General features: G+C 43.2%; 1 protein-coding gene across 1 annotated transcript in view; it reads left to right on the forward strand.

The window, feature by feature from the left end:
• The window catches only part of gabra3 (gamma-aminobutyric acid type A receptor subunit alpha3), a 597,199-nt gene that overhangs the window by 417,979 nt on the left and 165,561 nt on the right, over positions 1–13,659 (forward strand). The window contains exon 6 of the mRNA XM_056239111.1: positions 4,346–4,428. Within this exon, the coding sequence (XP_056095086.1) occupies positions 4,346–4,428 (83 nt within the window). The remainder of the gene's footprint in view (positions 1–4,345; positions 4,429–13,659) is intronic.

The following is a 13,659-nucleotide window of genomic DNA, read 5'->3' on the forward strand; positions in this document are numbered from 1 at the left end:
TCGACGCAGTGTAGAGTTCCCTCGATGTTTGCATAGCACTCTTCTTAAAAGGTTTAGACATTTTGCCCTACATATGAAGTCTGTTTTATATTGTATGTTTATATTTGCTATTTGCTATTAATGCTATTTACTTAAAATACATATTAAGTATCTGCATAATCGTACTTATTGACTAGTGCTGGCAACTTGACGATTCATAATAATTCATAACCTATGTGTATATCTACATTATATAAATAATATAATAATTATCAAGGGAAGGAATGACAGAAGGCATTTTGAATAATGACCTCAAACCTCGTACACTGTTTTTGTGTATTTACGTTTACAAGGTGAAACCCAGTTGTGTCATATAATTCTAACAGAATTTGTTTAAAAAAAAAAAAAATTATGTATACATTTATATTTAAGAATTCCACTTAAAAGATGATGCATACATTCAAAAAAAATCTTGCAAAGGTAAAACTGCCCTTGGAAAACATAATCACACAATATAAAGTACAGTTTCATGGGCTGTATGAAATATTTATGAAGGGTAAATGTTTTCAATTGAAGCAGGTGAACAAAATAGTATTATGAATCTGGATTATATGTCTGAATGCCCAGGGTAGAGACTTTTGAAAGCAAATCCCTGCCATTGGCCTTGTCAGGGCTGCCTCGGGAACAGGTAATGTGCCGAGGACCGTTGGGTCAATATGTTATTGAGGAGATGAGAGGCGCAGAAGCTCGGAGAGCCTGAGACCTAGCGCAAAGCTGGGGGGAAAGCCCAGGGGGACCTGCCTACCCAAGAGAGCCATGACGGTCACTGACCGTGAAACTGACAAATGGCCAGTAAAGCAGCCGCAGCGGCGTGCATGCGCACTGACAGGCCAGCTGTGCTACGTGACCATAGGCACACATGTGCACACTGAACTAGAGCTGTAATGCTGGCTTACTGTCACACTCTAATGACATTGTACACAAACGCTATGAGGAGGTATAGAAGCAAAATAAAAACAAACAGTAAGTCTGAGATTTCCTCAAACCCTTGCACATGTTCACACTCATGGGCTACCATGTTTAAGAACACTTCTAATTTAGTGACCTTTAATGTCCTCACAGACTCATGCACTCTGGCACTCAGTAGACTACGTACAGCATTCCACAAACACATACTCTTCTCACTGTCCTCTTCTGGAAAAATATGTCACATCCTTCTGAGAGCTGTGTATAAATTGTGCCTCTGGTTTCACAGCCATGGCCTTGGAGAGAGTCAAGGAGGAACGAAGCGAACTCAGACGCTGTTACATCAATCTGTGGAGAGGGGAACAGAATGAATTACAGAACCACCTTTAGTTTTCCACAGATGTGAACAAGCAGCACCTCACAGTCATTAAACTGTCTGAAAAATGACTTTGATTCACCTCAATGGATCAGGCTTGATACTCGCTAATTAAAAGCTTCAGGGATCTATTTATAGGTCAATTTACCCATCTCCATACAAGCTGTCAGCTTGTGACTCAGCTAATTTCAAGCAATGGCTCATGCAGTGTACACACAAGACTTAATCCACTAGATTACTCTCCTCTGTATTTTCAAATACTGCATTACTGTTTAAAGAATCTCTTATCACTTATTCATTTTTCTTAATACTAGATTGTTCTGTTCTATTCTATTTCTATTCTATCTACATGTTCTGTTCTATTTTTCTTCCCTGGCTTCTGTCTCCAGATGTTGTGAATTACTATCTGAGATTATTCATTGAATTTAATGAAATATGATATATATTTGAGCATTTGATTCAGGATTTCTGTTTTATTGACTAATCTTTGTTTTAAAGTCCAAATAAAATATAATCAGTCCTGTTTACTCGTTTACTCACGGAGAAATGGAAATACATACGCTGACAGGCAGGTAGGACATCATATTGTACCTTCCACAGACGAGACATATACACTCACCTAAAGGATTATTAGGAACACCATACTAATACTGTGTTTGACCCCCTTTCGCCTTCAGAACTGCCTTAATTCTACGTGGCATTGATTCAACAAGGTGCTGAAAGCATTCTTTAGAAATGTTGGCCCATATTGATAGGATAGCATCTTGCAGTTGATGGAGATTTGTGGGATGCACATCCAGGGCACGAAGCTCCCGTTCCACCACATCCCAAAGATGCTCTATTGGGTTGAGATCTGGTGACTGTGGGGGCCATTTTAGTACAGTGAACTCATTGTCATGTTCAAGAAACCAATTTGAAATGATTCGAGCTTTGTGACATGGTGCATTATCCTGCTGGAAGTAGCCATCAGAGGATGGGTACATGGTGGCCATAAAGGGAAGGACATGGTCAGAAACAATGCTCAGGTAGGCAGTGGCATTTAAACGATGCGCAATTGGCACTAAGGGGCCTAAAGTGTGCCAAGAAAACATCCCCCACACCATTACACCACCACCACCAGCCTGCACAGTGGTAACAAGGCATGATGGATCCATGTTCTCATTCTGTTTATGCCAAATTCTGACTCTACCATCTGAATGTCTCAACAGAAATCGAGACTCATCAGACCAGGCAACATTTTTCCAGTCTTCAACTGTCCAATTTTGGTGAGCTCTTGCAAATTGTAGCCTCTTTTCCCTATTTGTAGTGGAGATGAGTGGTACCCGGTGGGGTCTTCTGCTGTTGTAGCCCATTCGCCTCAAGGTTGTGCGTGTTGTGGCTTCACAAATGCTTTGCTGCATACCTCGGTTGTAACGAGTGGTTATTTCAGTCAAAGTTGCTCTTCTATCAGTTTGAATCAGTCGGCCCATTCTCCTCTGACCTCTAGCATCAACAAGGCATTTTCGCCCACAGAATTGCATACTGGATGTTTTTCCCTTTTCACACCATTCTTTGTACAAATGAGTCTATGAATTAATTTATGAAAGAATTAATACATGGGACAAATTAACTCTGCTTTGTTGAACATAATAGCCTTAAAACTTTAGCCGTAGTCCTAAACATATGAGTTCATAGGCAAGGCTCATTTAGGCATACTGTTTAATCAAAATAAAAGAGAGCTATTGTGGAATGGTGAAAGGCTGGGTAGTGAAAGTGCTTGTGAACTGGGGAGTTGTGTAATTGAAGAAATTAAAGATTTTCTACTAAGGAACAGGACTTGTTCAACAGTGTGAGGGCTAAGTCTATTTCTTTTTTTATTTACTACTTCCCCTGCCTTTGAGAATATTCTCTCACATGGGACTTGATACGACATGAAAATGCTGCCAGACTTCCGAACGGCCTCTTTTCACTACCGAAGCGCATGACACTCGAAACCTGCGCAATGGGTTTGCACTATTTTTGAATCAGAATATGAAGCAGTCACGTGGTTGTGTGTCGAAACGAAGCTTCGGACGTCACTGATCACATGGTTATGGCAAAACGAATCAAGCTCCGGTACATTGGTTCATGTGAGATGTTTCGTTTTTTTTATACAAGCTTCGAAGCCTCGGTGCCGAACGTCACATCACTACTAAACATATTTCAGTCAATGAAATTCGAAATGATTTTCAGTACAAGCATGAAACAAATCTGTAACAAAGCCTCAGAAACAAAAGGAAGATTACTGGATCTAAATACAGATAAAAGATGGTTTAATGGCTCAAACATGATACATATTTCATGACTTGACGATGATAACCATGACATGACACTTAGCCATTGACTTAGCCAAGAATAGATACATGACGCTCTCAATTTAGGAGAAAGCGAACAAACAATAATCCACCAAAAAGCAAGGATTGACACAAGGTTAAATAGCTTACTGAAACAATAACACCTGGAGCTAATTACAAAGAGCAAAAGAACTACAAAGACCAAGGACAGAACTACAAATGAACATGAACACATGAATTTCAAAATAAAAGGCATGAGAAATCACAGGATCCTGACAATTTTGCACATATGCATATGAACTGCATTTTGTTATTGCTAATATTTAATAGCAAATGAAAGCAAGACTTAATACTGTACAGATCTAGAGGGTGAACCTGACCTTCATCCTCCACATTCCAGTCAAAAAGCCTCCTCAAATGTGGAAGTCAGTGCTGTTTCACTATATACAATTTTTGCCCAGATCTTTATATAAAGGTGGATATATAAGTATGTCCAGCTTTATGAGAGTATACTCGCTTCAGCGATACTATAGAGATATCTCAACTCCTTGATTGCTTGTATCATCGCAAAATGTAAACTATATTATCGCCCAACTCTAATTTACTAAATGTGACAATAAGGCATGATTTTTTTTTAAACATTAACATCCTATTTCTAGTCTCATTAATGCTGACTTTAAAGCTCTCTATGTGTCTGTTCCTCTCTACATAGATTAACCATCCATGCTGAGTGCCCCATGCATCTGGAAGATTTTCCCATGGATGCCCATGCCTGCCCACTGAAGTTCGGAAGCTGTAAGTGATCTCTGTCATTGTCATTTAATTTTTCTAGATTAGCGTTTCTCAATGGGGGCGTTCAAAGAACAACAGGAGGAACAACATCAGAAATAGAATGGGGTATCTGTTTGATGACACTTGGCAATTTATCCAACTATAATAGTTTCATCAAGCTAATTTAATATGCAGTACATAAATAAGTGTAAATTGAAAACTACTTGTGCTTTGTGGTCAATTCACATCCGATTTCTAAGTGATGCAATCCAATTGTAAAATGAGACAAACCGCAGATCCAGATCACTCCATAAATGCACATTCTTCAGTCCATTCGGATTGTAAAGAACAATACTCGTCTTCTTTTAGATATTTCACCTTTGTTAATAAATAAAGAAATTAATTAATAATAAAAATTATTCTAAAAACTACCACTTCACATTGTCCAATGAAATTTGAGATTGTTGTGCCATATCATGATTGGTTGGTGTATAATATGAGACAAACGGGCATTGATTAATTATGTAATATTTTTAAAATATGTAATGTTTTTTAACTCAAGTCACCTTTATTTATATTGCGCTTAATACAATACAGATTGTTTCAAAGCAACTTTACAGTCATAAACAGGAAAAAGGATGCATTTCAGCTGTTGTTCAGCTAAAGTCAGTTCAGTGTTGATTCAGATCCATTGTAAAGATCATCAATTATTAAATGAGTTCATTTCATCTATAAAGCAGTTCTGATGAAGTCATCGTCCAGCTCAGTTCCGTTCACATACAACAGTGTCAGTACAGTCAGATCAATAATATTTGCTTTATTTTTAAATTAATCAACACACTAGCAATCGCAGAGAGAGACATACACTCACCTAAGGGATTATTAGGAACACCATACTCATACTGTGTTTGACCCCCTTTCACCTTCAGAACTGCCTTAATTCAACGTGGCATTGATTCAACAAGGTGCTGAAAGCATTCTTTAGAAATGTTGGCCCATATTGATAGGATAGCATCTTGCAGTTGTTGGAGATTTGTGGGATGCACATCCAGGGCACGAAGCTCCCGTTCCACCACATCCCAAAGATGCTCTATTGGGTTGAGATCTGGTGACTGTGGGGGCCATTTTAGTACATTGAACTCATTGTCATGTTCAAGAAACTAATTTGAAATAATTCGAGCTTTGTGACATGGTGCATTATCCTGCTGGAAGTAGCCATCAGAGGATGGGTACATGGTGGCCATAAAGGGAAGGACATCGTCAGAAACAATGCTCAGGTAGGCCGTGGCATTTAAACGATGCCCAATTGGCACTAAGGGGCCTAAAGTGTGCCAAGAAAACATCCCCCACACCATTACACCACCAGCAGCAGCCTGCACAGTGGTAACAAGGCATGATGGATCCATGTTCGCATTCTGTTTATGCCAAATTCTGACTCTACCATCTGAATGTCTCAACAGAATCGAGACTCATCAGACCAGGTAACATTTTTCCAGTCTTCAACTGTCCAATTTTGGTGACCTCTTGCAAATTGTAGCCTCTTTTTCCTATTTGTAGTGGAGATGGGTGGGGTTTTCTGCTGTTGTAGCCCATCCGCCTCAAGGTTGTGCGTGTTGTGGCTTCACAAATGCTTTGCTGCATACCTCGGTTGTAACGAGTGGTTATTTCAGTCAAAGTTGCTCTTCTATCAGCTTGAATCAGTCGGCCCATTTTCCTCTGACCTCTACCATCAACAAGGCATTTTCGCCCACAGGACTGCCGCATACTGGATGTTTTTCCCTTTTCACACCATTCTTTGTAAACCCTAGAAATGGTTGTGCGTGAAAATCCCAATAACTGAGCAGATTGTGAAATACCAGCCCGTTCTCATCCTTTGGCGTCATACATGTGACGCTTTGTACATTTCGTCGAAATCTTACGCACATGGCATCCTTTAGCATCAATATGCGACGTAGAACGCAAGGCGTCATACAGGTGACGCTCGTCTAAATCCGAGGCACATGGCATCATTTAGCGTCAATATGAGACGCAGATCCCAAGGCGTCATAACCGTACCCTACCCCAGACCTAAACCTACCCATAACAGTGCGTGCTATATTGACGCTAAAGGATGCCATGTGCGCAAGATTTTGACGAAATGTCATATGGTGTCACCTATATGACGCCAAAGGATGAGAATGCGTTGGAAATACTCAAAAACAACCATGCCACGCTCAAAATAGCTTAAATCACCTTTCTTTCCTATTCTGACATTCAGTTTGGAGTTCAGGAGATTGTCTTGACCAGGACCACACCCCTAAATGCATTGAAGCAACTGCCATGTGATTGGTTGATTAGATAATTGCATTAATGAGAAATTGAACAGGTGTTCCTAATAATCCTTTAGGTGAGTGTATATGGTCTGCAGTTCTCAATCGCTTTTGTAAACAGACTGTGCGGTCACAGTTATGAATATGCAACTACTGACGCATTATGGCAACGATGTCTCAGACTGTCTGATGGCAGATACGTAAAGTAAACAGGAATTTTTCCGACTTTTGAGCGATTCGTTACTGTTTTGTACATGTTGTCATATTAATTATAATTAAAATGTATTTGTTTTATTGGCCACAATATAATTGTTGAGAAAGGTACTTTTGATTCATTTTGAAAAAGGGCAGGGGCTTGGGCCGCCAGAGGGGTAGGTAGTATTTGTTTGTTTGTTTTTTATTATATTTTTTACTGCATTTATTTGAAAAAAACTGTAATATTGTGAAATATCACTACAATTTAAAATAAAAGTTTTCTATTTGAATATATTTTTAAATGTAATTTATTCCTGTGATGACAAAGCTGAATTTTCAGCATGTTCCTTCAGAAATCATTCTAATATGATGGTTCGGTGCTCAAGAAACATTTCTTCTTCTTCGAAAATGGTTGTACAGTTTATTGAATGTTGAATATATGGAGATGTTTTTTTTTTTTTCATGGTTTTTGTTTTTATCAGTATTTGGAAATTATGAAGAAATAAAGTAAAGGATGGTTTACATACCTTCTATTTACATGTGTGAATGTGATTCCCACCAGCTCACCATGTTCACCAGGACAGAAATATTTAATATTAATATTCACTGAAAGACATTAAAAACATTCACCCTAATGAAGAACAAATTGAAAACACTCTGTAAAACGTCTCAGGTTACGTATGTAACCCTGGTTCCCTGATAGGGAACGAGACGCTGCGTTTGAGACGCGGTGGGAACGCTCTGCGTGATTGCGTCATGAAGCACGTGTAAAATCAGTCCAATGGAAGCCCGATACGTCATAGGTGACGTCATAGACCAGGAAACTATAAAGCACCCTTGAAAACAGACCGCGCCAGCTTCTGAAAAGTCTGAAGTAAGTCGATCAGGGTATGCAGGAAGTATGGCAGGCAAACGCAGCGTCTCGTTCCCTATCAGGGAACCAGGGTTACATACGTAACCTGAGACGTTCCCTTTCAAGGGAACTCGAGCTGCGTTTGAGACGCGGTGGGAACCCCATACCCACTACGCCATAGTGACAAATGCCCGTTCTGTGTGAAGTCCTAGGCGCACACTAAGAAGCAAGCAACCTCGCCCCAGGAGTGGAGAGGTCAAGGTCATAAAACCTGACAAATGTATGCGGAGAGGACCATCCTGCCGCATTACAAATGTCAAGAAGGGAAACACCCGAAACTAAGGCCGTAGAGGCCGCCATACTCCTTGTAGAATGGGCCCGTACAGCCATAGGTGAAGGCTGACCGGCCGCTTCATAGGCCAATGATATAGCCTCGACTATCCATTTGCTCATAACCTGTTTAGATGCAGGGCACCCTCTTCTGAGTGACCCAAAACATACAACTAACTGCTCTGACTTACGCCACAGGGCAGCTCTGTGAACGTAGGCATCCAATGCCCGAACTGGACATAACAGGTTCAGTTGTTCCTGATCTGGGGTATTAAAAGGTGGAGGATAAAAGACCTGCAACACTATTGGGCCCCCAACATTAACTGGGACCTTAGGAATATAACCCGGTCTAGGGTATAGAAATGCTTTCACCATACCAGGTGCAAATTCCAGACATGAGGGAGCAACCGACAGGGCATGCAAATCTCAAATTCTCTTGATAGGAGAAATAAAGCTTTCAAAGTGAGGAATTTTTCTGAAACCTCTTCAATAGGCTCGAAGGGAGCCAGAGCCAGACCCTCAAGTACAATGGCTAAATCCCAAGCCGGTGCTCTAGAGTGCAGTGCAGGTCTTAACCTCAATGTACCACGGAGAAAACGAGTAATCAGAGGATCTCTCCCAATAGAAGTACCCCCCAGAGGGGTATGATAGGCCGAAATAGCCGCCACATAAACTTTTAAGGTGGAAGGAGATAATCCAGCAGAGAAACGGTCTTGCAGAAAATCGAGAACTGAACCAACCGGGCAGTTAACAGGATCTAACTGACGCTCACCACACCAGGTGGAGAATAATTTCCATTTCAGAAGAGACACCAAGTCCGAGAACCAAACTCGAGTCGGCCAGTAAGGGGCTATTAGTAGCAGACGGGCCCCTTCCCGGCGAACCCTCTCAAGAACCCCCGGGAGCAACGATATCGGGGGAAATGCATACAGATGCAGCCTCGGCCACACCTGCACCATCGCATCCAGTCCGAGAGGAGCTGGGTGCGTGAGAGAGAACCACATGGGACAATGGGTTGTATCTGAGGATGCGAAAAGGTCTATCTGAGCACGACCAAATTTCTCCCACAGGAGCTCCACCACCTCGGGGTGAAGTCTCCACTCCCCGGGCCTCAGCCCCTGCCTTGACAGTATATCTGCTCCCACATTCTGACGCCCCGGAATGTAAACTACTCTGAGAGATAGCAACTTCCCCTAGGCCCATAGGAGGATCTGATGGGCCTGCTTGCAAAAGTGACGTGACCTCATACCCCCCTGATGGTTGATATATGAAACCACCGACGTGTTGTCCGTACGAACCAACACATGATGGCCTCTCAGGTCTGGCAGGAAATATTTGAGAGCTCGAAATACCGCCATCATCTCCAAACGATTTATGTGCCATGACAGTTGATGGTCCTGCCAAAGACCTTGCGCCGAGCGGCCACTCATGACCGCCCCCCATCCTGTGAGGGAAGCATCCGTCGAAAGCGTGACGCGTCGACAAGAAGCTCCCAGCACTGGGCCCTGGGCGAGGAACCAAGGCTTCTTCCACATGACCAAAGCACGAAGGCATAGCCGCGTGACCTTGATCTTGCGGAACGAATTTCCCCTCAGAGAAAACCCCTTGGTTCTGAGCCACCACTGCAGGGGTCTCATGTACAGCAGGCCAAAAGTAATCACGTTGGACGCTGCTGCCATGAGCCCCAACAGTCTCTGAAACTGTTTCACAGTGAGTGACTGGCCTAGTTTTACATTTTTTACGGCTGTGAGAATCGCAGAGATCCGAGCAGGAGATAGACGTGCCGCATTGTGGTCGAATCCCAAATTACACCTAAAAAAGTGGTCCTCTGAGTAGGGAGGAGAACACTCTTCTTGATGTTGAGCCGCAACCCCAACTCCTTTATGTGAGACAGAACGACATCTCGATGCCGAACCGCCAACTGCTCTGACTGAGCTAAAATCAACCAATCGTCGATATAATTTAATACGCGAATGCCCTGGAGTCTCAAGGGAGACAGAACTGCATCCACGCATTTTGTAAAGGTGCGGGGTGATAAACCTAGGCCAAACGGTAGAACCCGATACTGGTAAGCTTCGCCCCCGAAAGCGAACCTCAGGAACTTCCTGTGATGAGGATGGATAGATACATGGAAGTAAGCGTCTTTCAGGTCTATTGTGACAAACGCTGCCAGAAATGCTGATAAGGGAACCAGTCTCTCGAGACTGGCCTCTGGATTTGATTGAACAATCATTTCGGCGCCCTGAAGCGGCGAACCGGCAGGGAACAACCGAACTGACCGTTCTACAACCCTCCTCAGAGGATTGCACGGGGACGCTGACACATCGGTGCCCTGAAACGGCGAACCGGCAGGGAACAACCGATGTGGCAACGCTGCGACTCTCCTCGGAGAATCGCCCCCCAGAGGGCGCCAAAGAGAAACGGTTCCTCGGAATCGTTCCTCCCCGGAGGGGACCACCCTCAGAAGCCTGGCACACTTGGCGTCAGGACTTCTTCTTAGTCCAGGCTCTCTTGGAGATGACAGTCCTCAGATCCTGTCTACCCCCAACAGGCCTGGACTGCGAACGCCACTCGGGAACCCCGGATTGTGGAGGAGCCCGAGCAGCGACGCTCTGTTTCTGCTGGAATCTGTGTGCGGAGCTCGTAGACGGACGAGGCTGCTCAATCTTTATATTACGTGCAGCCTCGGGGACACTGGCCCGGCGAGGAAGAAACCTCTGAAACGCAGCCGCTTGTTTTTTATTTTCTTGAAACCTATCGACAACACAATTTATAGCATCGCCGAACAGACTTGTAGGAGAAAGCGGTGCGTCCAGAAGAACAGATCTATCTTTATCCTTGATTTCAGAAAGATTCAACCATAAATGACGTTCCGTGGCCACCAGGGCTGCCATAGAACGGCCCACAGATTTAGCCGTCTCCTTGGTGGCCCGGAGAGATAAATCTGTTGTGCGACGTAATTCTCGAATAGTATCAGCACTAACTTCCTCACATTCATCCATGTCCCTCAGCAGGTCAGCCTGATAAGCTTGTAATATCGACATTGTATGTAAGCATGCCGCAGCCTGACCTGCTGCCGAATACGCTTTACCCACCAGCACTGATGTATTTTTTAATGGTCTGGTGGGTAACGTCGGGGCTTTCAGTGATGACGCTGACTCGGGGGAGAGATAGCTCGCAAGCGTCTCTTCCGCACGAGGCATCGTCAAATAACCATAATTATCAATACCTCTAACTTTCCTGTAATTGCTAGTTTGAGGATTATGAACTCTGAAAGATGCGGGTTTATTCCACGATCTGGACACCTCAGTGTGAAGATCAGGAAAAAACGGGAGTTCCCGACGAGGAGGTCGTGATCTAGATGGTAAATAACGTTCATCTAGAAGACTCTTTCTTGATTCAACATCAATATCATCAGCTGGCCACTCAATATTTAATTTAGTAACAGCACGAGATAAAACCTCCATAAGCTCCTCATCAGCAGGGGTATGAGCTGGCGAAAACTCAAATTCCCCCGTATCAACGACATCCAGTTCCTCAGAACTGGATAGCCGCAACAGTGGTGCCTCAGCCTGGGGAGGATAAACCGCAGAGCGGGCTCCTTCCTGGGCTGGGACACCGGATCCAGCAGGTAAGGGCTGAGAAAGGGCGGCGGCCCGTCTCAAACCCCGCTACTAGATCCATATGTGAACCCCAAGATGAACGCCGCCGCAGTGCCTCGGCAGCCGCGGGACCCGCACCTCGGGGAACACGAACCGAACCATCCTCCTCAAAGAATGCCCGGCGAGAGCGGAGAGTTTTCCTGGACAAACTCATGCAATGCTCGCAGTCAGCCCCCTCGAGGACCGACTGGGCATGCTCCACTCCCAAACAAGCAACACACATCTGATGTGTGTCCCCACCCGTAATGAAACGAGGGCAAGGGACAACACAACGTTTGTAATCCTGCTTGCTCGCCATAATGATATAAATATATATAAATGATGATCGGACAGACAACAATAAATAGACAAGGACAGAGTCACAGAGAGCGCTTACTGAAGACAACAGAAGCTGGCGCGGTCTGTTTTCAAGGGTGCTTTATAGTTTCCTGGTCTATGACGTCACCTATGACGTATCGGGCTTCCATTGGACTGATTTTACACGTGCTTCATGACGCAATCACGCAGAGCGTTCCCACCGCGTCTCAAACGCAGCTCGAGTTCCCTTGAAAGGTAAACTCCACTTTTGATAGGGTAACAGGGTATGATAGATATAATTTTTCAAGACACCTCAACATCACTAAAGGGTAGGCTATAGACACCAACAATAATATGCTCAAAAATTGTTGAATCAAATTAATGGATCCTTGGTGAATGAAAAAAACAACAACATTTGTACAGACTCCAAACGTTTGAATGGTAGTGTAAATTTAATAATAGGGCTAACTATAATAATCACAGAATAATAATCAACATTAATATTCAAGAAATATATTTAGACTGCATTTTATTTGATGGGGGGTGGTGGGGGACTTAGATAATGGGTGGAGGGGGCTGGCCCAAACATTGAGAACCACTGGTCTAGATTGTCTAAGTGCATTTGTTCCGATTCTCTAGAGTATTTTAGTATATTACATGTTTGCCTTGAGCACATGTACCCTGCACAATTAGCTTGGTGATAAGGTTGACATCGGAATCTGTGTAGCATACTGAACTGGATTAGGTGGGTGCAGGTAGAGCGTCCAACAGCCTGTGACTACAGTCAGACTCCTGTTTTGTCTTAAAGACAGTCCAGATCAGACAATATGATAATAACTTCTGGTCACAGCTCAGAGAACCCAATCATACAGTGTCTTTCTTCAGAACTCAAAATTATACATAATGTTAGATCTGGTGCTCATTGCATCTGTGCTTGCTTCTTACAATAAACAACATCTTTCCAAGACAACATTGTCATTAGAATACAACATAAAACCCCAATGGTAGACAAACCAAATGGACTTTTCTTTCCGTACGCGACTATGAGTGGAGTCCCAAAACAAACAAACACATTTAGTAACTCTCCTCCTGTTTAGCGCTTTAGAATTGATGAATAGCCCAGCCAACATCACCAAAGGTCGCCATGACGCAGCTGTCACGTCTTTATGAATAAAACATTCCACTGGGCAATAAAACAAAAGTACTCTGCTCATACATTTTCACTAGTACCCTTTCCCCCACAATATCTCTTTTTGACAGTTGCAGCGTGGTGAGCCCTCATTGGATTTGTGTTGCATAAAGCCAAAAGACAGCAAACAATTAGCTCTCTAATAAGATGTCATACAGTCTGCTGCATAATTAGCTTCTTAACTAGTCGATTATAAGCACTGTTCCCTCAATCCCCCAATCAACCTTGCTTCCGTCTCACAATGCAATTATGAATTTGTCTTTTTCTCAAGGCGTGTTTTCTCATTTCTGTTTAACCCTTTCACACGTAAGTTTAAAATATTCTAACTGACCCCCCAGCGTGAGTTTTTCAAGGCGACCGTTACTTAGAACCTGTCACTTTAATGTTTCCATGGTGACGCGTCATTTCTTGTCACGTGAC

Source organism: Rhinichthys klamathensis, unplaced genomic scaffold (genome assembly GCF_029890125.1).
Source record: "Rhinichthys klamathensis goyatoka isolate OS25496 unplaced genomic scaffold, OSU_Roscu_1.1 h1tg000554l_1, whole genome shotgun sequence".
In the NCBI taxonomy this organism is placed as follows: Eukaryota; Metazoa; Chordata; class Actinopteri; order Cypriniformes; family Leuciscidae; genus Rhinichthys; species Rhinichthys klamathensis.